Here is a 26,939-nt window from a genome sequence, read left to right as displayed (position 1 = left end):
AAGGTAGCGCGAAAGGGAGTGGGGCGCTGTCCGCGGTGCTGAAAGGCATATCCCTGGTGGGCGCGACAGCTCGCGAGACCCGAGGTCTCTCCCGGGGGTCAGCGGCGGCCAGGCTCCGAGCCTCGCTCCCAGCCCTGCGCGCGCGAGACGCCGGGGCGCGGGGGTGGGCGGGGGAGGGGTGCTCCAGCCGCCCCCCGCGCCTCGCGCACGCGCGCCGGGCCCGCCTGCCAGTCTGTGACTCGCGTGTGTCTGTGTGTGTGTATGTGTGTGTGTGTGCGCGCGCGCGCGTGTGAGAGAGGGGAGAGGGAGAAGCGCGCGAGGGTGAGTGTGTGAGCGCATGGGAGGGTGCTGAGTGTTCCGAGGCGCTGGGACCACAGCGGCAGCTTGCTGGAAACTGCATCTAGCCGGTCCTCCGGACTTCGGAGCAGGCGCGGGGCGCAGGGCGGCAGCCACCCGCAGGACCTGGAAATAGGGATTCTTCTGCCTCCACTTCTGGTTTTTAGCAGCTTGGTGCTAAATTGCTGTCTCAAAATGCAGAGGATCTAATTTGCCCAGGAAAACGGCCAAAGAAGGAAGAGGAGGAAAAGGAAAAAAAAAAAAAGAAAGGGTATTTTGTGGATGCTCTACTTTTCTTGGAAATGCAAAAGATTATGCATATATCTGTCCTCCTTTCTCCTGTTTTGTGGGGACTGATTTTTGGTGTCTCTTCTAACAGCATACAGATAGGTAGGTACCCTTTGTGCTCTGCTTTTGAATTGTGCATAATTTGGTGGTAATCTTTGTTCACGGTGGACAAATTAATTCATGTCATGTAGACTTATGTCATACCTTGACTGCATTCCAGATTTAAACTGCCTAAAATATACATGTTTTTCTTAGGATGAAGCAAAGGCAAAAGATTGTGTCTCTGATACAACAGAGAGAAAGGTCTTCTCTTTTAGAACCCCCAAATTTTATTCATTTCGCCTTAACAACATTTTCCCGTTTGTTCGGAATCTCTAGGGGTCTGAATGCACAGCTTGTGATCACTAGGGAAGGAGAACATTTCTGGCCACCCACCTGGCCCTCGAGCTCCTTCGTGTCTTGACCCGCTCCGTGTCTGGTCTATACCCTTTGGATATCTTCCCCAGCTCCCCTGTTGCCCGGGTCCAGGGATGTGTTTATTCGTCCTATTAACGTGAACCAGGGACTCCTGGGCAGTCCCCCGCTAGCGGGCTCCTCTCCTCCTCTCGGGCACTGACACTGTCCTCCTTGCTTGGTGTTTGTTCCTTGCAGGGGGGCTGTTTCCCAGGGGCGCCGATCAGGAATACAGTGCATTTCGTGTAGGGATGGTTCAGTTTTCCACTTCGGAGTTCAGACTGACACCCCACATCGACAATTTGGAGGTAGCCAACAGCTTCGCAGTCACCAACGCTTGTGAGTAATGAATATTCATGCCCTTTTGAGGGCCGCACGCGGAAAGCGGGCTGGTGTGTGTGTGTGTTTCTGCGTGTCAGTGTGCGGGTGTAGTGACTGCACACGCGCGTGCGTGTGACGGCGTCGGGAGAAAGTGGCTGCATTCTCGGGGACCCCAGCTGGCTGAGAGTTGGGGGCTGAAGGGGAAGCGAGAGCCAAGGGAGAGTGTGCGCACTAGGGAGGGGGGTGGGTGTTGGAGATCGAAGAGGCTTCCTTAGGTTCCGGGGGTTTTGGCTTGGCTGGAGTCTTCAAAAGAAGCCCCCTTCCTCTGCTGGCCTGGTGGCACCCCGCGCGCGGGGAACACGCGGTGCCCCAGGGCGCGCCGTCGGGCTGCTGGGTAGATCCCCCGGCCCCGGGATGAAATCGGCAGGCCTCGCTCCGGGTCACTGTGTGAACCCCGCGAGCCTGTATTCTGCCCCAAGACGGGACAAGTTGTCACATCGGTCCCATAGTCGGCTTGGGGTCGTTACATAAGGCCCACCGAAGGGTGCAGCGAGGCTGACGCAGGCCGGGCTACCCGTACAGTCTTTCCTCGCGGCCCCGGGATCCGCAGCCTGAGTCCCGGGGCGATCATGCGCCGGGCACCGTGGGCCCTCGCGGGCCGGGGGCTTTGTTCTCAAGTCGCGGGGCTCCCACAGAGGATGCGGGAGGAAAAGGACCTAAAAGAGGTGGCATGCACCGAGTTTGAAATCGAGAAGTAGTCAGCCGATCAGCCATTTTAGTCTTCGCAGCCATCCTGTTAGTCCCAGCGCAGCGTGCAGTACTTGGGGACCCGCTGCGAAGCTACATCCAGGCTTCAAAGTAATAGGATTCAAGCAATTAAGTCTCTCTCCGCACGGTTCAGTGGAAAGACCGGCTGGCCCGGGTCCAGGCGCGGCCACCCCAGCGCGGACGTGGGCGGTGCGGCTACCGCCGGACCCCCTGCCCTCTGCCGGCAGCTGCTATCCTGCCCTGGCGACGAGGTTGGGGCGACTCCTTTCTGAATTGATGTTCTTGGTGTTTATTTCAGAGTTGACAGTTTCGCGGGGGGATTTGCACATGGCTCACCTCCCACTTCGTCTTCCCTGTAAAGGACAGCGGAAAATTACCACCGAAAAATTCCAACTGCAGTGTTCCCACGTTAGGCAAACAACTGGTTATCATCCCACGTCCCCATGTTGAGCTTTAATCGTATATTCCATGGGTTAGCTTGATTGTAGTATCAGGAACATCCTCAGCTCGTTTTGAAACTGCCATCAACCAAACGAATGAAGGAATGAAACAACGCTTTTTGATAGAACAGGGGTCATTATTATGGAGCTGTTTGATGCTTAAAATTCAACTGTTTCTGAAAGCATATTTAAAAAGATTTCAGTGCTGTATATATATATATTTTTTTTCACATGTTGATTCCAAGAGAGAAAAGGAACTGGGCATGATGGGAAGGAAGTGGGAGGAAGAGAGACTGAGACTTAAGTGAATATTCAGTTAAAAAAAAAAATCTTCCTAAAAGAATGTAAGAATATCTTGAAAAATTTTAGCATGTAGATACACAAAGAAACCGGCTATAGTTTTTTTTTGCAGGCCTTTATAATTTGACCTATTTATCTACCAGAATTAGATTATTCATTTGAATTGATACCAGGTCTCTAGTTTTTTTTTTTTTTCCCCCTCTGAATTGTGAGTTTGACACACAATTGGTCTAAATATCCAACTGTTTGTAATTGTAAAATAGTGTGAAAATGCTGTGGAAAGTAATGAACCTAAATGCAAGACTAGGATTATTGGGAGGATTTAGGTTTTAAAAACTAGGTGAAAAGAATCGATATCTCTATGTTTTGAAAACGGTCAATGATGTAGAAGTTCATTCATTGGTGAGAATTATTCCAGGGCCTGGCTGAGAGCAGAGGAGTTAAGTCCACTGAAGGAAACGAGTATATTTCCTCATTCCAAATGCTGAATGACTCTGCTGGGGCTTGTAAAGACTAAAGATTATGGTTAGTTAAGTGACTAGTTTAGGTCCTCAGTCTCAATATTTTTGAATAATTTATTTAATGTAAATTTTATTGAAATAAGATATGCAGACAGAAAATATACACATATTAAACAGATATAAATACATAAAGTTCCACAGAATGGATACATCCATGTAATAAGAGGCGGATTTCATTAGAAAAACAGAAACACAATTTAATTTGCTTGACAATTCTAAACCATCCAAGTGAGTGGAATGAAAGTCATTCAGTTGTGTCAGACTCTGAGAACCCATGGACTATACAGTCCATGGAATTCTCCAGGCCAGAATACTGGAGTGGGTAGCCTTTCCCTTCTCCAAGGGATCTTCCCAACCCAGGGATCGAACCCAGGTCTCCTGCATTGCAGGTGGATTCTTTACCAGCTGAGCCACAAGGGAAGCCCAATTCTAAGAAAATGGAACAATCAAATCTTCATTTTGCATCGATATTTTGTTTTTCTCAAAAAATAAAACTGAAATAAAAGATTGTATGTCTCCATGTCACAAAGTTACTCCTGCATGGATTATTCAGTGACACTAAAATAAATGTCAGTGAGGATCTGAATGTATTTTCAAGTTTCTGGCATGGGAATTCAGAACCATGGCCTGTGCAACTGCTGTGCATAAGCAATCTTTTGATTACTGAATAGAACTAGTTACAGAAGAAAAAATTCTATCACTCATTGAATAGAATTTCCTGGAGTTGACATTAGCTCATCTACTCAAAACTTAAGATTTTGGGGCTCAATTTCTTCATTTCTTTAGGAATTTTACAGTACAGAGTTTGCAAAATGAAATGAAGTGTTTGTATCCTTTTTTTTTCTTCTTTTTAAACCAAGAGTAATAGAGAATGTAAAATTATTTTATTTCTTTTCAGAGGGAGAGAGAGATGCTTACATATAAACTGCACTCACAAAGTGAGCAGTCCAGAAATAAGTGGAAATCTCTGATACCAAATTTATTAAAGATGAGTCTTGATCACTTAAATCCTGCTCAAGGCTTTTACTCCAATGCTTAACCTTTTGTTTCCTTGGCTCCTCAGTCAGGGGAATCCTTGATTCTTTCCTTTATGAAGTGGGAGCAGCAGTGTCAAACATGTAGGTAGCGGAAACCAACCTGACTTTCTCCCATTTCCTACAGAAATCTAAGGAATTCTACTTCATAATTCTACCATTAAAATATGTATCATCAGTCAGCGTTCATAAAATAGCTTGCCCTTCCTCTGAGTTAAAGCATAAAAATCCCATAGGGTAAATTTAACCCTAAATGTAATATATAAATTTAATGTGTTAAGAAAGTAAAATTATGAATATTAATAATATAATTGTAAAATAGCAAAGAATTTAGTTTGCTAATTTAATTGTATTCCTGAGATGGAAGGGCTGCTTTGGGAATGCTGAGACTGACATGGCAGGACCCACTGAATGGGTTAAGGTTTTGCAAATGAAATGAAGTCATTGCATTCTGAACCCAGTAAATGCTGTGCAGGCTCTGAACTTCCTCCCACGCCCTCTTTCACAGTCACAGTGGGATAATTCAAGTACCTACTTGTTCCCATTTGTTTCCATGGTACCTGAGGAAATAAAGACAGATTTTCAGGTTTTTGCCTTCTCCTTTTTCTGCCTCCCTCCCCATTTCCTTTCTTCCTTCTTTCTTCTTAGCTAGAGAGCCTACTAAGCTTTTATTTTTCTTCCCCCTCAAGCCTGCTCCAACTTAAGACTTCAACATGAGACAGTCCATGAAACCAGAAAAATAAATAACAGCATCCGATGTTCAACAGTTAAGTCAGTGATGGGCCTCAAGAATTCCTTCCTTCCTCTCTCCTTTCCTTTTTCTCACCTCCCGCTTCAGCTTCAGTGTTTGTTGCGTACCTTCTAGTCATCAGAGAATAAATGAATGCTGTTCCTATAGTAACTCATTTTCCCCTAACCTTTCCCCTTAATTCTCTTTCCTATAGTTTTCAAATCCTTATGGGCCTGGAGGCCTTCCCTGTACACTGCCACTTGGTCTTGTCTAAGCAGTTTGGTCTGAGGATGTGATGATATTCTAATAGTTTTCCTACAAAAGCAATTTATTACAGTAACATTTTTATGAAAATAATAAATGTGATATTGACATGTATATGCACATATTGTTATATAGGTTAACAAAATCAACAGGTTTTAGGAAATAATAAACATTTTTACATTCTAAAAAGTTTTGATAAACTTTAATGTTGTGCTCATTATTAAAACTTGGTTAAAATAAAATTGTCTAAAAGAGCTATGAACATATTTGATCACATAGGGCTTTGGAATTAAAATTATTAAATGTCTTCTTCAAAATTGTTCCTATTTTTTAATGAATGACTGACAAATAGTTATTAACATATTTAAAAATAATTTAATACTTTGATATTTTAATTTCATAAAAAATAAATTGTAAAAATATTAAATTTAAAGAAATAGCAGATAAAAATCTGCTTTTTCTCTAAGCCAGTAGATGGAGATGTTGGAGAAAGCATAGTTCTTTCATAAAACTGTTGCGTACACTGAATACCCTTTGAAACATTGTAAACACATTTATTTAGAGAAATTGAAAAAATATGTATAAGTGGCATCTGTTTTAGAAAAATTCATTTAAAATGAGGTATTTGAAAAGTAACTCCCAAGGCCTTTTAAAAAGAATGTCTTTGATTTTTTATTTTATTTTAAAAATAGATTATCTTAAATATCCTTGTGAATTTGATTCATAAAGAAATTCAGAAATAGCACTGATTATAAGACTCTTGGAAGAAAATATTCTAAAAGTATATTTTTTGGCTTTTTAACTTTGATTCTTCAGGTGTAATCTATTTATCTATTTATTTTATTGAAGTATATTTATTTCATTGAAGTATAACTAATTTGCAGTGTTGTGTTAGTTTTATATGTGCGTGCATGCATGCTAAGTTGCTTCACTTTTGTCTGACTCTTTGCAACCCCATGGACTGTAGCCCTCCAGGCTTCTCTGTCCATGGTATTCTCCAGGTGAGACTACAGGAGTGGAGTTCCATGTCCTTCTCCAGAGTTTCATATGTACAGGAAAGTAATTCAGATAAATATATGTATGTATCCTTTTCCAGATTATTTTCCCTTATAGGTTATTATAAAATATTGGTTATAGTTTCCTGTACTATACAGTAAATCCTTCAGGTATTATTTTAAGGTATATTTCTTATCATTGCATTTTAGTCATGAATTATTGAGATGTGTATCTGCATTCATCATATTGATGTTTGCTAAATCTTTGTTACACTTTGCATGAATTTGTCTGTATGTGTGTGTGTGTAATTATATTGTAATTATGGATTATGAGTAGCTATAGTTTGGGTGAGCTATCATGTTCTTTATTCTGTCAAGATAATTACCAAAGCCTAGAGTTACCTATTTTAATGTATGCAAAAATTTTCATACAACCAGAATCAACTTGGATGCTCTTAAGCAATCATAAGAATTAGTAGTGTACCAGAACACAATACCTTATAACCTGAGGTTAAATCTTTGATTATAATCAATTGGAGGTTACAAAGAATAAAATAGCTCTTTAAATGTAAGAATAATTAATTTGTTGTTGGATTTTTTTTTTTTTTTGTAGTTAAGCTTTCATACTCCAAGTATCACAAGAGAGTTTTAGGAAAATCAGACATCATACTTATCAGAAATCAAAAAATGGTGTTGGTTGAAATATTCAGTTTAGGATATGAGAAACTAAATATTTAACTAGAAACGAGTATATGAAACTATAGGAACTTAATAGTAATCGGAATTTACTCTTATGCTATTATTGCTTTTTGAGGTCTTGCAGACTTCCACCTACTGAGTTGAGAAGTCTGGGGCTTTTCCCTTTCATATCAAGCCTTTACAATGAAGGGGTCATTGCACCTTGACATTAAGACAATAGAATGCTGATTCATGTCAGAGCCTGTATCTTCTTGGAATTTCTTCCCAAAACCACCTTTCAAACTTCCTGGAGCCCGGACCATTTTAGGGAAGGCAGTAGAAGGCCAGTTGTTTCCTGGGTACTCTATCAGGTGTTGCTGTATGGTTGACTTTTCAGAGTGCGCTTTTTTATTTTTCCCCTCTTCTTCCTCTGTTCTTCTTTTCCCTTTTAAAAAGTCAGCGAAAGTGCTTTGCTTAATCTATAGAGCAGGTGCTACTACAAGGAAGTAAACCTAAATTGAAATGTTTTTTATTTTTTTAAGTAAGCAGAGGATATATTACATAGAGCTAAAATCTTGTATTAATAGTAGATTTAAATATTGTATTGGGATGCTAGTGGCCAGTGGGTAAATATATTTCCTTTCTTCTTTAATTGATTTCTACTGAAGATTCCCCAGACAAAATTGAAATTCCAGATTTTTTTTTTATGGCAATTTTCATTCAGAATTTCTGAGATTTTCTCTAATGATCTGAACAACTCATTGCCAAATGTCTTAAATGAATATGCCTCTTCAATAGGATAGGAAAAATCATTGTTGAATTAAAATCTACCCACAATTTCTTTCTCAAATCTCAAAATCACCTATAATTAAAATTTTTCTAGCAATAAAGTATTTTTCAAAAAAGATTTCACTAGTTTTGGAGAAAAATGAATCTGCTTCTTACAGTGGTATTTGTTAGTCTAAAACCTATTATTTTTGGTTACTATTCAAAGTATCTTGTCATTTTTGATTATTACAATTTATAGAAACTTTTAAAATTAACATGGAGAATGAAAATATGCCTTTCTTAAAGTCACGGTCATGCCACTGTTGGCTTTGTATGCGTCACGATTTTTAATCTATTAAACAGACTTCATATAGCAGAATTTCTTGGTATAGAATTATATTTACTAAATTCAGAATGTTGCTATTACTCTACATTTGGATTTTATAAGAAACAATTTCTTTGGTATCTGCCTCCAATATTATTCAGATAGAGGTGTGATGCATTTTTCATTTTCATCTACAAGTTAGATATGTTCAAAGTTATTATCTTTTCCCCTACAACTACATTGCTCTGTGTTAAAATGCTTTGCTGAAATAAATGTTGGGATGATGCAGAAGCCGTGTTGCAGTGGTTAGCCTACAGGACTCTATTCTCAGTACTCTGAGGCTGTGGGAGTGTCGGTCGTCCGTTTTTGTTTGAATTTTCACAAAACATGACTATACACATTCCTTGAATAGCCACAAAATTGTCTTAGTCTCCCCCCAGCCCCCATTCCCAGGATATTATATACCATGATTTTCTGTTAATTCTTTCATTTTTTAATTAAAAAATTAAAACATCAATATTTATTTTATTTTAAATTAATTTTATTGGAGTATATTTGATTTACAATGTTGTGTCGGTTTTAGGTGTATATGCAGAGTGATTCAGTATATATCTATTCTTTTTCAGGTTCTTTAGCCATATAGGTCATTACAGAGTATTGAGTATAGTTCCCTGTGCTATTCACTAGGTTGTTATTAGTTATCTATTTTATATATGGTAGTGTTTATATGTCAGTCTCAATCTTCCAATTTAGCCCTTCCCACCCCCTTTTCCCTTTGGTAACCATAGTAGAATTTTTACAAAGCACCAAATTGCAAAAATATTTTTTCTTTTAGAGTTATTAGACAATGAAAAATTTATAGACACAGTTTTTTTATGAACCAATTGCTCTAATATTTCCACTAATGGGTGTGATTCTTTTATATGTATGCCTTTTTTTTTTTTTCATTTGTGTATGGGCAATTTATCATTACCACTTGTTTTCTTGTAATTTAACTTTGTCCTATTTTTTATCCTATTGGTAATTTGCTTCAGCAAAAATGAAACCCAGTTTGTAATTGTAGTTTTCTTCCTCATATATTAATTAACACAATATTTCAAAATTATCCAAAATGCTTACTACTAATCTGTAGCTTAAAGTTTAAAGACAGTTTTGAAATGTAGAGTCTTGACAGTTATAAGAATCTTCAACTGAATAGAATAAATAGGTGTGGGAGTCAGGGGTTTGTTATAGGAAGGGGATCTATGAGGACAGAGTTGCTTAGATTGTTTTAGTTTTCATCTCAACATTTCTCAAAAAATGACACATACCTGTCAGTTTTACTGTTTATTTAGATTGTCATACAGAATTTTACTTTATAGTTTTAAGTATGTTAACATCTACACTTTTTTTCCTGATTTTTATTCTAATATTTACAATATAAGCACCTACTGAACTGAATTGAGAAATGCCTGCATTCTAATGTGTCTATAATACTTTGATTAGGGCATCATATTTCTACTGAGCTATTTACCCTTTGTGTAAAATTAATTTCAAACTGTAACCACTGTGGTATTCACTTAACTTTATGCTACTCTAATTCTTACACTCTGAAATTCAGTGAAACTCAGAATGTGCAATTCAGTGCAAATATTTTTAGTCTAATCTTTATAAATACCAAGTGATACTGATGGAAATGATAGAAATATATTTGTATAATCTGAGTATATCTATGCTTATTATGAAATCAGAATAAATGTTACCTAATTCTTCATCCCTGTAGCAGAATATGGTCTTAATCAATCATATCTAACTTCAGCATAAAATTGACTGAAACTCATGTTACATAATTTAAGAAAAGGTTTTCTCAGACCGTAAAACTTTTGCAGCTTATACTAAGGTTTTGCATTAAAATACTATTCTCTTTCAGAATTAGTATTCGTTTTACAATTTCCCTTGAATTAGCATTTGGTCCACTGCAGTAAGACTATGTCAACCATGTGATTATATATTTTTTATTACTTATGCAAGAATAAAAAGATAGGTTGAGCATTTTGAAATAATTGTTTTTTTACAAAAGGGAAAAAAAATATTTTTCTTCATTGTGGATTGAAATTCCAAGATTTCTTTAAGTGTGGTGATGGTGCCATGGACAAACAGGGAAATCTCCGAGAGGCAGCCTAACTTGATGTGTAGTAGACAAAGGAGTAGGAATTTGGAACTGGAAATTTTTTTCTTTTCATTATCTCTTGGTTTAAGCTTCTTCTTTACCTGGTGTTTGCTTAGTTTGCATGTCGGCAGTCAGGCTTCTACACTACCACTGAGCTAGTACAAAACAATGAATTCTTATCATAATATTACTTTTGATGGATACATTTGGCTGCTGCTGCTTCTGCTGCTAAGTCGTTTCAGTCGTGTCTGACCCTGTGCGACCCCATAGATGGCAGCCCACCAGGCTCCCCTATCCCTAGTTCCAGAGGGAGACGAGAAAGAAAAGAAGCCTTCTGGATCTTTTATAGGCAAAAACACCACTTTCAGGCAGTTTATTATTTAGGGCTGGTTAAAAAAAAAAAAAGTCATTCTTGTTACTCATGAGGTAAACTAAAACACTGTAGCTAAAAATATGTAATATGGAAGAAATATACTACTAGAGTTCGAATTTATGAGTTATAACAAACTATATCTCCTACATGGGGTTCTTGAGACATTGTAGGAACACATCAACTGATGGGGTTTATTTGCAGAACACAGAAAAGTTTGTCTTTTTTGTTTGTATTCTGATGGTGACTTATTGTTCTTCTTTAACATCTAGATAGTAGTTTTAACAATCCTAGGTATATATTAAAATGTGTTAGCATGTCTTACAAGAATATTTAACAAAATTAATGATACTTCTTGAACAATATGTAGTTTTTGTCATTAATTATGCAAAAAATCATTAAAGCACAGTTTGGGACTGAAATGCAGGACGTAATGAGCAGTTTCAATTTGAAGAATAAGAATGATCAGGAAAGGGGAATCAGTTTTATCGACATACTGGGAAATGTCATCTACATTTTAGTGGTACTCATTTGGAGTATTTTAAAGATATTCTTTAAAGGTTTCATGTAAGTTATTTGTTAGGAATTGCAGATTTTAAGGGATTGTCTGTTTTCAATAATCCAGCTACCACGGAAGTAGCTTTTGCAATTCTTAAGTGGGAGAGGGGCTTCTCTTTAAGAAAGTTCTGGAAGTGCCGATCTCCAGGAGTGGTAGGAAGTGTGTGTTTGCTAGTTTTTCTTGAAAGACACAGTTCAACTTAGGACATGAGTTTTCAATTTATTTATGTCTTATCCTTTGTTTGGGAGGGATTGAAAAATTTCAATCTTGTTTTTAGTTTATGTATGAAATGGAGATATTGAACTTTATGGTTCCCCAGCACTTTACTGTTTGTAGCTTTATTTGTTTTATCAGTTTTTTTTTTTTTTTAGTTTTTATTAGTCTGCAATGTTTTTACTAATTTTCATGTGGAGAGGAAATTTTAGGAACAGAGGGAAGATTCAGAGGAAGTATCAAGGTGCTACATAGTTTCAGTTTTTTCCTTTGTCTCTCAGAACACAGGCAAGTCAAAATCATCATCTTAATGATAAATGTTCTTTGGAAGGAAAGATGCTGAAGCTGAAACTCCAGTACTTTGGCCACCTCATGCAAAGAATTGACTCATTGGAAAAGACTCTGATGCTGGGAGGGATTGGGGGCAGGAGGAGAAGGGGACGACAGAGGATGAGATGGCTGGATGGCATCACCGACTCGATAGACGTGAGTTTGAGTGAACTCTGGGAGTTAGTGATGGACAGGGAGGCCTGGCGTGCTGCGATTCATTGGGTCACAAAGAGTCGGACACACTGAGTGACTGAAGTGAACTGAACTGAATGATAAAGGTGGAAGTGCTTTGTGTACGGAAATGAAAGACATTGATTCTTTGTAGTTTGCAGCCATGGTATCGTAAGACACAAAGTAGCATTAGTCGAATCTGAACTTGGAATGAAATTCTGATCTTACTGTTAGATGTGTGACATTGGACAAGTTTAGTGCACTCTAAGTCTCTGTTTCCACCTTTGTAAAAAGGAATCATGTTATAGGACTATTTTGAAAATAGAGAATAGGCATAAAAGACTATGTGTTTGGTGCATCTAAGTGCATTGTAATTAGTGGACTTTATCACTTTCAGTATTGGGGTCTTTGGCTGGTTTTGATAAACACTTGTTGAGGACAGAGAAAAATGCATTTCTAGTTTCTTGCTGGAATCTTCTGTTTCTTGTGCACCAGGGCAGGACTGTTTGGTGACAAAGGAGAAACCAATGAAGCAAACCACATATGTCATTTAAGGATATGGTTAACGCATTGAAAGAGGAGAATGGTTTTCAAAAGCTGAGATGCTGAAACTCAAGCAGTGTTACATCTTTTCTTTTGTCACATGCCACTTCCATGAGGATGTTCAATAATTTGGAGCTCTTTCATTCCCGGTGAATCTTGCAGCACATAATTAAGATACGTCCACACATTGTCTAACTGCACATTTTAGATTCCTCATGGTTTATTTCACCTAATTAATCAAATTATATCTATTTAAATGAAAAGCAGATGAGAGAATACAAGCTTTAGAACCAGAGATTGAATATGATTTGTTGCTTTGTGACACAAGACATGTTTTATTTTCTCTTTGTGGAATAAGGCTGTTTCCTCAGCCTTATTATTCCTAATGACATGTAGATGTCATTATTGGGGGTTTAAATGAGAAAATAAGTGCCTTGATTAGTTTGTCCTAAGTGATCCCAATATGCCCTTCTTTCCTGGATCTCAGCCCTTTACAATGAATGGAATAGCGTGCTCAGATTAGTAGAGGAGAATAACATAGAGATCATTGCCTTCAGAGAGCTTATATGTTTGGTAACTTTACATTTATATATCACTTTTATCTTTTCAAAACACTTTCATAGCTGTTTGGTCTTCACTGTAGCTCTCTGCAGTTTATAGGATAAATGAAATTATTATTCATTCATTTCCAGATGAGAAAGCAAATTTAAGTGAGTTCTTCTAACCTGCTTTAAATTTGTGGAGGAACTTCTTTTGCTTTTTTTTTTTTTTTGCATATGTGCCTATTTGATTTTAACTTACTATTTTCACTTTTAACTATAGAAAAACATAAAAGCAGACACCACCACATTTTAAAAAATAGTTGCTTAGTATTCTCTTTCTTAAGTTTCCTTGCTTTGGTCATTTTGATTTTTTCCCATTATTTTTCATTTCTACAAATATTGCTCTGGTGATCATTCTTTTATACCTTTACCTCTGTTTGTGGATATGTATCTGTGGGAAAACTCCTGGAAATATAAGTGCTGGGTACATTTGGAGTTTTGTTGGGCATTGCTCGCCAGAAAAGGTTGTGCTCATTCAAGAGAATTGAGCTGAGCTTCTGTGAACCTCCCACTTCAGGAGGACAGGTTTCCTGTGCCCCTATCGTTGTGCTGCTCCTCTTGTCTGTTGCATCCACTCTAGTGATGGAACCTTCTTGCTAAGCTGCTGAACTGGAATTAATCAGAGGCAAGATCTTGGCCAGATTTTAGAAATTCAGCTGCAGGCATCAAACTGAAGAACTCAAGACTCTGCCTGGAATGCCCTCCCTCAGTCCTCATTAGATCAACTGGCTGGATGACTACTTTGGCCCAGCTCCGGGGAAACTTCTTTTAGACAAAAAAGTTCTATTTTAACATCTACTATGTGCTTGTCCTCTGTTATGGATATTGAGAATCTAAAGAAGGTTAAGTTGTAATCCATGTCCTTGAAAAGTTTACACTGTAATTGCTGAAAAAAAATGTTTAAAAATGCACTGGGCTTTATTATGCAAAACAAGTGTGCACACTGTTTTATTGAAACAGAGAAATCCAATTCTGAAAAGTAAGAAAATTGGTAAACATGGTAATGTACTGCTGAAAATCTTGGCCTTCTTCAAGAAAGAAGTAGAATGGAATTGGGCAAGAGCATGATTTCTGAAATCAAAAGACAGAATTCAAGTCTAACATCTAACTCTCATCTTATAAGGTAAAGCAATGAAAACCATATTACTTAGCATTTATAAAATTTTCTATCCTTTCTGACAACTTTGGAATAATAATGGTATCTATAAAATAAAGTTTGATAATGAAAATTACACATAGGCATCTGATTTATAGTTTAAATATGTATGCTTACTAAATCATAGCCTTAAAATGTATTTTGAAGAAAACCAAATTCAATGACAAAATAATTGGAAGAATGGAGACCTGCTTCCTTTCTTCTTTTCTTTCTTCCTTTCATCCCTCTTTCTTTCTTGAAGGATTTAGAATATTAATGTTTCTTCAAAAATCAATAAACAATCAATATGAAAGAATAAATACATCTGCTGCAGCCTGAGTCCGAGTTTTTCCCAATGTCCGATTGCAGTGTAGGCAGTATATTAAAATAAGCAGATTGGGTGTGATATGATGGCTCCAAAATTTACCAGTTGTTTGACTTTGTATGTGTAAGTTTAACTTTCTAATCCTCTTTCTTCCTCTGTAAAATGGAGGTTATTATAATACCTGCCTCATAATGAAATTGTCAGATTCAGATGGTAATCACTGCCCTATATAACACAGAGATTGATGCTGCTAATTTCACTGATTTCCAGTCCCCTGAGTGCACATTAATTATATACACTTAGCTCCATGCTTGTAGATTCATGGAAGGGAAGTAGCTATGGAGATCTAATAGAGCTTGCTGTGTCATTTTCAAATTAATAAGCTTCTTTAATACAACCATTTGAGCTAATAGTGGAGACTAGAGCTTTATTGTTCTCGTTTTTAGAATACTAATAAATACGCACAAGTAAGAATGATGGTGGTGGTTCTCGGTGATGAGGGTGACATCCGACCTGGGACTGGCTCTTCCTGTTGTGGCTTCTTCCCTGTGGATCAGTCCTCTGCCTCTTAATGCTGGTCGAGAGGCCCTTTCACACTTTACCAGGAAGTTCCTGCCTCAGAGTGAATAAGGGAAGCTCTTTGCCTGTTCCTTGTCTGTCAGAAAGGTCTTGAAATTGAAAAATTTTCAAATAGTTTCTTGTCCAGAGATTATTTTCTTTGGAGAATGGAAGAACAATTTTTGAGGAGATGTAATCACTAAGGAAGTCCCATGAATGAGTTAAATAATTTCCTGGTTTATAAACCATTCGCTCCCTTACTCTGCATTGACTTTCCTTACTCTGAGCCTTCCTCGTGTTGCAGAAAACGGCAGTGTGGAGACTGTTTCATGTAGGGTGGTAAGAACTTGGGTCAGAATTACTCTTCTAAAGCAAAGGCAAGTGTTTATAAGATATGTTGTATTGGTGACTTTGGATTTGCGCCTGAAGTAGGAAACATTGGGAAAAAAATCAAATGCTTGTCTTCAGGGTGCTGCCATCCCCGTTGCTTATGTGCATCAAAATCTATCACAGGATTCTCTTCTTTCTTTACCGTTTCTCAAACTTCAGTAGATACCTATTTAACGCCAGTCTTCTAGGTCATGTCTCAGGTGACAAAGAACAGGATAAGTTTCCATTTTGGAAATTATTCATGGGTGCAGAGTTATATTTATGGCAAAAGTAGAAATAATCCAGTAGAAAATCTACCTGATTTTCTTATTATTTTAGAATGTGAAGAATAGTCATTGTTTCCAGGTCATTTGTAAATATTCTCCTATAACTTGGAACTATATTTGAATCAAAGTGTCTTAAAGAGCAGATATGGTAATTCTAAAAATTATGAAGAAAACATAAAAGAGATGGAAGCTAAAGCCATTGTCTTGCACACTGACTTAGAATATGTTGTTGAAAATGGGGTGATTAAATGAGGAATTGGTGATATTAATGGTGGTGTGCATTTCAGATCTTTTAAAAGCAATTTTAATTTTTGAATCATGTTTGGAGATGATAATTTATATTTTATTTTGCAGGTTTTTCCTTTTTTTGGCTTCTCTGCCACATGTTCTTCAATTTAGTTTGAAATATCATGGAGACACACCTTGCTAGCTCTCTTGTAGCTATACACATAACTTTAGGAACTTGAAAATTTCAAGTGGCAAAATCTTGAATATCTGAAAAATATGATTCGGGTTTAACATAAGAGAAAAAATTATATAAAAGGATTAAAATATTTGTTAGCAATAGCTTTTAGGTATTGTGGGTGATTTAAAACTTATAACTTGCAAAAATGAGAACTTAGATTCTAAAGGTTTATGTTTTGAAATTTAAACATTATGAAATAAGTAACTCATGGTAATCTTTAAACTTTACAAAAAGGGTATAATAATTGCTGTCTGTGTCTCTTCTCCTCTAATTCCGCTTCTCTCAGATCATGATCATCAGTGGTTTACAGAAATGCTGGTATCATAAACACACTGTTCTTTCTGTATCTTGGTAATTTCCTATATTAACATAAATTGGAGACTTCTTTTATCTGCAGTTTCCTCCTTCTTTAGGGTTCCCACATGGTATTCTGCTGTTATTTATTCTGTCATTTGTTGATAACTTTCCAACTTTTCCTGACTGTATTAATAATATGTGCAGATAGGTTTGCAGAATTAATTTCTATGAGTGGTATATCTCAGTCAAAGGATGTTTGCATTTAAAATTTTGCTGAATATTCAAAAAGATACATGATGTACATTCCTACCTAAAGCATAGGAGTGTGCCTACTCTCATCTGCTCTCAGGAGTAGTATACAAAGTTGACCTTGTTTAGGCTTTGTTATTGTTATTTCACTGCTTAAATTTACAGCAATGTTTTGACTAAAGTTAAATATTTCTCACCACATTATTTGCCTTTCTGTATGTAAGTGTGTGTGTGTGCTTGTGCTCAAACTCTTTGCCCATGTTTCTCTTGGGCTGTGGCTCTATTTATTATTTAGCGATATGATATCTGTTAAAATAATATGTACTTGTCACAAGTTGTTACCATCTTACCCAGATTTTTTAATTGAAGTATAGTTGATTTACAATGTTGTGCTAATTTCTGCTATAGAGCAGAGTGACTCAGTTATATATGCATTCTTTTTCATATTCTTTTCCATTATGGTTTATCACAGCATACTGAATATAGTTCCCTGTATAGTAGGACCTTGCTGTTTATCCATCCTATATATAATAGTTTGCATTGGATAATCTCAAAGTCTCAACCTATTCCTCCCCCACCTCCTTACCCCTTGACAATCACAAGTCTGTTCTTTATGTCATTTTTCTTTTAATCTGTTCATGATTTTTTTTAAATCATATTCTTAAATTTCCTGTAGTCAAATTTGGAGATTTTTTATTTTATTACTTTAGGATTTTTGTGCCTTGCTCAGAAAGCCTTTTCCCATTCAAGGTGCTTTAAAGAAAAAGAACTGCTTTTCTTTTTATTTAATACCCATCCTATTTTGGTTTCAAGTTTAAAAATGAATGTTTCATCTGGATTTATTTGGTATAAATACTAAAACAGGTATACAGCTTCTTTCATAAATTTAGCCAAATTTCATAGCCTATAAACAATCTAATTTTCTCCCTGCTTGATTTGAAATGCCGTCAGAAATCCTAAATTGTTCCTCAGGAATTTAAAGACAAACAGGGAACTTATACAGAAAACAAGATAAATAAGATTAAAACTCTATTACAGGCAAAGGAATGTAAGTTCTGTAAGGCACTTGTTTCCTGAGTAATGCTGTCTCTATAAATTGTGCTTCTGTGTCATTGTGGTCTCAGATCAACAAAAAGGATGTCAAACGGAAGGTTCACTGAGCCCCGAGGGATAAATAGAGGACTGTGTAATGCTTTTGGCTTGCGTTACAGTCCTAATATCACTTAAATGGACTGCTGGTTTGCGTATTTCTTAACCTATTTCAAGGCTTGAGTAATGGGTTATGATTATTACTTGGTTTCTGAATGTCACTTTGAAGACAACTTAGTGTAAAATTCAAGTGTTCACAAATAAAATATTAAAACTAGAGACTGCAATTCAATAAAAGTAAAGGAATTCACATGCTCATGGTTTTATTAACTAATATAAAGTTGCAGCCTCAGTTTGTCTTAAAAACTAGTTATGTGGTCTCTCTAAAGCCAGTATCAAGCAACTCAATTAAGGTATAAATCTGATTTAAACTGGAATACTAGATGCAATACTAAACTGTTACTTTCATCAATAAATAATTTCCGTTTGCCTTAAGGTGTATGACATGCACTGTGTATTTTTGTCCAAACATCAGGGAATTTGTACATCTTTTCATGATAACATTTTGTGGAACTCTGAACTTAATGTGGCCTTGAAGTGCCTTTCTATGATTTTTAAAATGAAAAGATTCTGACTTTCAAGAAACAGTTTCATAAAATGTATTTTATTAAGTGTCTTTAAGATTCTACTCATTTGTTTATATTTATAATATAAATATAAATATATAAATATTTATAATACCCTTTGTTGAATAGAAAAATATTACCTGGGTGAAAATGTAAAAAAAAAAATTGCATCAACAGAACCACAGTGTTCATTCTTTATGCTAATACTTTAAACAAATTGAATATTTTGCAAACATTGACTTGATGTCATCTCTTACATCATTCCTAAAGGCAGAGGAAAGTAAGAAAAAGCCATTTGATGCCAGGATACTAAAGATGCTGATATACCATAAAGAGTGTCCATAATGCAATTCTAGTCTTATAGTTGAGCAGGACCAAGGTATGCTAAGCAGACAAATTTTTCTAAAAGATTCCATGGAACACAGACCTCTTCTCTTTTAAGGGACAACTTCTGCTTTTCTTGGTGTTTTTGTTTGTTTATTTGTTTGTTTTACTTAACACTTGTGTCTAAATGGATAATAAAATATGTCAGAATAGCTTTTTTGTTTTGATTTAAGAACCTCAAAGTTTGATTTACTTTTCCATTTAATTTTCTTTGATAGTGATGGTTTAGTCACTAAGTCATGTCCGACTATTGTGACCTCTTGGACTGTAGCTTGTCAGGCTCCTCTATGCATAGGATTTTCCAGGCAAGAATACCAGAGTAGGTAGCCATTTCCTTCTCCAAGGTATCTTCCTGGCTCAGGAACTGAACCCAGGTCTCTTGCACTGCAGGCAGATTCTTTACCAACTGAGCTACCAGGGAAGCCCTTAATTTTCTTTGGCACATTCAAATTTCAAAGCACCCTATAACCATATTTGTCTTGTTTCCATTCATTTTTATTTATCTCTAAGTTTTTTTCAGGTTGCTTGTGCATCATAATGTTTCTCAGGTGAATTTAAATCTTCCTCCAAAATTAATACAAAAACTTTATGGAGTTCTGAGTAGACAGTTCTTCTAATTCTAAAAGTACTTATTAAGGTGGAAAATTTGGAAAACACAAAAGAAAATAAAAATCAGCATTCATTTTACTCAAGGAATAATCATTTTTTAATATTTACCCATGTTCTTTTGTACTTAATGTCATGCTCAGATCTTTTTGATGGTGGTAAAGCCATGTGTAAACTTGATTTTCATGGCTTTGTAATATTGATCTGTAGCTTAATTAGTCAGCTCCTATTTTTACAGATTTTATTTGAATCCTTATTTTATCCATATATTGCTGCAAATGAAAATCATCTTTGTATGTATTTTCCCTCATTTCTGATGATTGAAGTATTATTATGGGATAAAAGGTCATCAAGCATTTAGTTAAGTATTTCTGATTAACACAAAGGAAATCCACACCAATTTATAAGCCTATCAGCAGTCTATGAAAATCCTAATTTCTCAGCATCATTGCTGTTTTTAACCAGGGATCAAAAATATTTGGAAAAAAAAGTTAAAGTTCTCAAAAGCAAACCTGAATTTACCTTTTATGGGCAACTACTTGCATAGAGTTTGCATTATATTAAATATTAAGAGATGATTTAAATTATATGGGTCTGTAGGTTATATGCAAATACAATTAGTATATATTTTATACAAGGGACTTGAGCATCCTTAGGTTTTGGTATCCAAGGGCCAGTTCCCCGTGGATTCCAAGCAACGACTATATTCACATCCTTCATCTTTGCTGTCTCCTTCTTTTAGGAGAGTCTTTATATGTTGCCAGCATACTTGGATCTTTTATTAATATATCTCTTTGATATTTCACCATAGTCATATGGCTTTTGAATTTTGAAAGTGAAGATTACCATAAACTTCATTTCTAGGATCTTAACTCTAAGAATGAGCCAGGTTGAGGCTTCACCTATGTTTTACCAGTTATACCACTAGTGATCAAATAGGCTAAAAATATTAGGTAGAAAATATATTAAGAATTTAGTAGAAGAAAGAGAGCCCTGGAGATTTTGGGGTTTTATTTTAGTTGTTAATTTTTCCTTTTTCTTGGTGATAATGGAGATCCCTAGCTTTAGAAAATGAAAGAACAACTTTCATGACTAGGTAACCACATGAATGATGCATTTCTGGCTGGGAGAAAGTACAGCTCCTGAAATATTAATGATATATTTTCTGGTAAAATTCAGGAAGGCAGATTTGAATGCTTTCTGATGATAGAGGCTCTGCTGAGGTTACCAGTGTCACATAACTCTTCAGAAGAGTATAACACTCCTTTTAGAAAAGTATGGTTGATTTTCATTATTCACTGTAGTTGGTCTACAAATCACTGTGAACACTGAATCAGTGAATACTGAACATTGCTCCTGGGATATATAGAACCTCTGGTCACAACATTGTCATCAGTTGATCAATACATGACTTTGATGTGTTTCTCTGTTTCAGATACCTTATTGAATATATATTGTTGATGCCCTAATGTTGAACTTGTGGCCAGAAGCACTATTAACTCACACCTGGACAAAGATGAAATAACAGTCACTAATGCAGAATGCATAAACCTAATGCCTAATATTGTTGAAGTCATCACTCACATTTACCTGCTCATCTGTTTTCCTTATGCTACTGTTCACTCTTGGCTGTTTGTATTGGTTCTATCATTACTTACAAATATGTTTCTCTTATCCCAGTGATTCTCTGTGGTTTTCAAAACTCCACAAAGGCTGTATTTTCATGTAGCCATACAATGGCTAGCTAGGGAAAAGGACAGATGTTTGGTCAAGCATTATTAGGTATAGCTATTCAAGATAGTCTCAGAATTTATTGGCTTTCTCTTTAGCCAAACATATGCCCTCTTGCTCTCAGGAACACAAGACTTCAGCACTGTGCTTTGGGCCATTTTAAACAGCACAGGCACTCATAAAAAGTGCAAAAATGCAAAAAAAAAAACTTGGCACTACATAAACTGGGAAAGAGACATTTGTATATAGTATGAGGGCTGGAGCAAGAGGCAGTGCCATCTTATTTGACCTCAGCTGGGCAACCTGAGTATTAGGTGACCCCTCTACATACCTGTGAATCACTGCAAAAAACCCTGCAGGTATTAACTGTATGTGTGTGTTAGTCGCATAGTTGTGTCTGACTCTTTGCAACCCCATGGATTGGGGTTGCCAGGCTCCTCTGTCCATGGAATTCTCCAGGCAAGAATACTGGAGTGGGTTGCCATTTCCTTCTCCAGGTATTGATTAAGGGTTTATAAACAGATTTGAGTGAGTAGGCAAAGTTGTACATACAAAATTTGTGAATGATGAGAATTGACTCTATTTGTTTGATTTAAATCAGTTTTGGCAAGTCAAATGGCTCTCTATGTCCTTTGATAGTCTGCTAGGGCTTAAAAGATTTCACCTAGCTTTGAAATGTTTGTAAATACCTATGCTGATAAAGCACCTCAGATTTGAAAGGATGAGAAACCAACATTACTTTAAACTCTGTTGAAGGAGTCGAAAGGAGAAGAAAATACTTTTTCCTACAAATTCAAGTTCATGATGGCACAGCTGAAGGACAAACATTTTTCTTTCCTTAATAAATGTCCTCTAAATGTGAAAAGCCTAAAGCACTGAAGGGCATTAAGCTCCTTTGATGTGTTGAGGAAGCAATCATTCTTGTGAGTTGTGTCGTCCTGGGTTATTTTCCACTTGTGTTTTGCCAGGCTTCTCACCAGGAAGGTCAAAGTGCCAAAGGAGATAAAGAAAAGGTGGGAGGTGATGGTGGCTGTGTGTGTCTGTACACCATGTGCACATGATTTGGCTACATGTGGTGATGGAGTCAGGCTTCACATGGGCTTTATGGAATCTGGTATTTCTCCTGTCTCTTGTGAAGGATAGTTGTAAGTACAGGGGTCGTGGTGAGGAATCCTGGGGAGGTGTGGTCCTCTGATACTGGTATCAGGGTGGGGTGAGTGATAACAAATCCATAAGCAGAAAAGACACACTTACAGATTGGGCTATGTGTTTGAAAGGAAATCCCCATATGATGGGAGAACCGGATGGAGAAACTGAGACCAGGCAGAGAGAGTCACCTGAGAGGTGAAGGTTTGGGGACAGAGCAGCCCTGGCAGGGAAGCTGGTTCACACACTGGTTCCTGTACAGGGAGAGCAGGAAGGAGCAAAGAAAGAGGCAGATGCTTCAGACTGGAAGATTTGGCTTTAATTAACAAGGAACTTGACCTAGGAGATGTCATGCGCAGCCTGGAGGGAAGTGGATCTCCGCCCTGCCCAGCAGAACCTTCAAGGTTTATACAGAAGCCTTCCTGGGTTCAGTCACGTGCACCATCCAGAAGTCCTTAGCCCCGCTTCACTTCTCTCAAGGCTGTGTCCTTGAAGGGCTTCTGGGCAGGAAGTGTGAGCGGGAGGTACCGTCCAAGGATATGGAGAGGGGAAGGGGCCACTAATCACCCAGGTCCAGCTGGAGGCTCCACTGAAATCATGTCTTCTTGATGATTCTCTTCAGTAAGGGGACAGGGAAGACCTACGGGAGAAAGACATGCAACCTCTCCCAAGAAGGCAGGCAGCCTGCATGCAGCATGGTGGGCAAGCAGAGGGCCAGCCAGGGAGCTGGGATTCCGCAGGAGGGAAAGCACAGGTCTACTAAGCCCTGGTTTAACTTAGGCATATTCAAGATTCATAGGCACCTCAGACTGCAAGGTAAACCTAACGGCAACTCCAAGATCTTAACCCTCTAACTCCTCAGCTTCGTCAGAGCAAATGACAGCGAGAATATTCACTGAGATGGAGCAGGTTCTGTTTCCACACTCACGGAACCGTTTGATGAGGACAGAAGAGCTTCATTTGAGGGCACTTGGGTTTTTCTTCTTTTTAGGGGAAATGGTCACCTGTATATTATGAATAGAAATGCCTCAAGAAATGTCTTAGGCTGGTTTCTGATGCTAATGGGTCCTTGTGTTCTGTGGGTTGTGCATTAGTTTGTATATACGAGGCAATTATGCTGTCATGAAGTTATAAATCAAGACCTTCAAACTTTGTCCCTTACATGGCATAGAAACTCTTTTCTGAGCATCTGTTTGTCTCTGACTTGACAGTCTTCACTGTGAGACCCAGGGGATCATGGACTGCATGGCTGTGGCCTGGGGTCCCCACGCCCCTCTCCAGCTCTAAGGCTGAGACAGGGTCAGTTGGTGGCTATGAGGATGAAGGTGCTCCCAGAAGCCAGGTGATTCACTGGTTGTGTGAATAGCCTCTACTCTGAAAGCAAGGTGGAGAGAAATGTGCAATTTAATTGGCTCATCCTCATCTTAAAAAAAAAAAAGTTAAAGTTAAATTTGCTCATCTTTTCATCTGTCTTCTGGCTGAATGTAGTCTTTGGTAGAAAAAAAATAGCTGCTTAAAACCCCACAATATCAGAAAGATTGTCAGTTTTCTAAAAGTTTGTGTTATGCTGGATTCATTTCTCTCATGGACAAAAGCAGGCATCCACACAGAAAGTGGGGATCTTACCACACAAACAGTAGCAGGCGCACAGAGTGGGTACACAGATCTTTTAGGGAAGCTGCATCTCTCACCATCATCCGCAAACCAGCTACTACTTTCTTTCCAGGTAATAATTAAGTTGCATCATGTACTCAGGGTGTGTTTACACTGTCAGGTTTAATTTGTGTCCAAGGAACCCTGCCTTTCTTGTGAGGGAACCCACTCCGTTTTCCCTTTCTCTTTATGTGAGTGATAAGAGACTCAGACTTCCATGTCATTCAAAGACATAGCATCCCATCTAAGACCCCGAGGCCTCTTGACTCTTATCCTGTATCTCTCTTTGGGATTTTTATGTTTCTGCATGGGTTAGGAACAAGGTCTCCTTGGGTGAGCTGTTAGAACTGAATGACTTTATAAAATGCAACGACTAGGAGACTTTGTTGCATTATTAGACATAAGTGAAATGAAATCCAACTGTAGACCTCAGGAGCCCAGGATGGAAGTTATGCTAAACAACACAGATAGTAACTTGTCTGTCTTTGGTGATGATTTCTAGGAAGAAAGATTTCAAGAAGTCTTTGGGTGGTCAGTTGAATCACCCAATAACTCTTGTCAGAAAGTTCTGCCTTCTGTCTAGCTGAATTTTCTCTTGCTATAATTTACACATTGTTTCTTTTAATAAGCCTCTAAGGAAGAGACAGAAAGATCTCTGCTTCTGATAAGGTCATGACTTCCTCTACCTGAGAATAGCACATGAACCACTCTTGTTTTCTGTGTAAGGAACTCAGCTCTTCTCACAGCGCACGACCTTGTTCTCTGGCTTCTTTTTCTCACTATGAATGACCTCATTCCAACTTTGCTTTACTTAAAAAATATTAATTGAAGTCTACAAGGTGAAAATTCTAGCTAATTTTTATAGTGGTAGGGGCTTCCCGTCACATCTTTCATTGAATACCTTCTACACACACACTAGGTACATGTCTGGGCATCTTGCTAATGTGAGAATCAGGAGATATGACCGTAAGCTCTTTCTTTCATAGACTCTAAACACAAGGCTATTTCCCTATTTCATCAATCACAAAGATCTCTCCACTTTCTATAGATCCATGTATGAGACGTATGAAGGGACACAGTTTCCCATTTTCAAGTCTTCAGTGTGTTCGTCTTCTGTCTTATGTGCTGGGAGAAGATGACTTTGAGTGCCTTCCTTCAGAGAACCTGGCACAAAGGTCCAGGAAACACCCCCGCAAAGTATGTGCTGATTATGCAGAGCATCGGGCATTCTGACAGAAGCTTACCTGATGAGTCCCAAGTGTTACAGACGATCATCTTTACCTAGATGAGGCAAAATAAAATGAGTAGCCAAGAAAAATGCTCTTACTTGCTAGTGAAAAAAAATGAATTAAATCATAATTAATATAATTGCAAATTAAATTGTTAAAAAGGTAGCTTTCAGTTTTGACCGCTAGTTTTATTATAAGAATATAAAAATGCAAAGTGAAGTAGAGAGAAAATGAAAGATGAGAATTTAAACTTAATGTATTTTTATACTGAGTCTGAGAACATGTTTTCCTGAAGCACTTAAGGAAACAGTAAAGATCAAGAATGATACCCACTCAGTCTTTCTAAAGAGAAAAACCAGTCTGAAGCTCAGAAGTGAAAACCCCTACAGAAGTATTAAAAAAAACCTGTGAATTGTACATAACTTCATCTTAATTTTAATACTTGATCTTACAGAGTACTTAATTAAATATGCAGCCCACAGCCACTTTGTTGTTCAGTCGGCAAGTCATGTCCAACTCTCTGTCACCCCTTGGACCATAGCCTGCTCTACGGGACTCTGTATGTGCCCCACCCCCACCACAGAAGACTTGTCAGGTTAGCTCAGGACTGGGACCGGACCAGCAGTGTGGGAAGGTCACTTGGAGCGGTGGCTGCTGGCACAAGCTCAGCTGCTGGCTGCAGGGTGATTTGGGGGTGCCGTACCGGTCCTGCTCTGAGCCCTGGGGAGAAAGCTGAGGTCTGAAATCTCCAACCAAAATGAAGACAGAGTTGAGTTCTGACTGAACGGGAATTTCAGATTTTAAACCAGAGCAAGGACGCAAGCAAGGGCGTGCAAGGAATTGGATTTCGGGAGCGGAGTTGGCGAGGGGGCAAAGGGAAGTCATCATGCAGGCAGCATGTACTGCTATTGGGAGGAAGCCGTAGGGCCTGACTCTGGTTTACAAGACAGAGATGCCTGATCTTTGTTTTTGTTGTTCTCTCTGGGAAATTATCTGTTATCATTTTATCATGTATCAACTCCGCCAAATTTATGACTCCCTCCCTCCACATCTCGGGGAATGAATTCTCTGCTCTAGTCCATATTATCTGTTCTCCCTTTTCTTCTAAAAATATTTTCAGCACTTCTTATGCAACAGACACCGTGGTAAGGGATAAGAAACTGCCATCAAGGGCTCTGCAGTCTTGGAAGGGGCTTTGTGAACATCTAAAGCTGTTTTAAAATTCCTGTGCAATTCCTGTGTGATGAACCTTCAGGTTTTCCTCTGACTGTTCAAGAACTTCCTATAAACTAAATATAGACAATTGTTATTTTTCAATCACACATCAGTAAAGTTGAGGAAAAAATCTTTCTCTTCCTCTCTCTTTCTCTGTACATATGTACATATATATATATTTTTAAAGGTATATTATATTTAAAAGATAATATATATATTTACATGGGCTTCTCAGGTAGCACTAGTGGTAAAGAACTTGCCTATCAATGCAGGTGATGTAAGAGATGCAGTTTTGATCCCTGGGTTGGGAAGATCCTCTGGAGGAGGGCATGGCAACCCACTTCAGTATTCTTGCATGGAGAATCCCATGTACAGAGGAGCCTGGAGGGCTACAGTCCATAGGGTTGCAAAAAGTT

The 26,939-nt window shown here is 37.8% G+C and overlaps 1 protein-coding gene across 3 annotated transcripts in view; it reads left to right on the top strand.

Annotated features, from left to right (window-relative positions):
• The first annotated feature begins 222 nt into the window (after positions 1-222).
• Positions 223-26,939, top strand: part of GRIA2 (glutamate ionotropic receptor AMPA type subunit 2) — a 183,437-nt gene continuing 156,720 nt past the window's right edge. For 2 of the 3 annotated variants that reach the window (XM_019978106.2, XM_070769206.1), the window contains exons 1-2: positions 223-726; positions 1,276-1,416. In XM_019978106.2, coding sequence (XP_019833665.1) covers positions 639-726; positions 1,276-1,416 — 229 coding nt within the window. In that variant the 5' untranslated portion in view covers positions 223-638. The remainder of the gene's footprint in view (positions 727-1,275; positions 1,417-26,939) is intronic. The other variant, XM_019978105.2, reaches the window with a different exon arrangement.

The sequence above is a fragment of the Bos indicus genome, chromosome 17 (genome assembly GCF_029378745.1).
Source record: "Bos indicus isolate NIAB-ARS_2022 breed Sahiwal x Tharparkar chromosome 17, NIAB-ARS_B.indTharparkar_mat_pri_1.0, whole genome shotgun sequence".
NCBI classification, from domain to species: domain Eukaryota; kingdom Metazoa; phylum Chordata; class Mammalia; order Artiodactyla; family Bovidae; genus Bos; species Bos indicus.
Note: the sequence above shows the minus strand (reverse complement) of the source record. Positions and strands in the feature narration are given on the sequence as shown.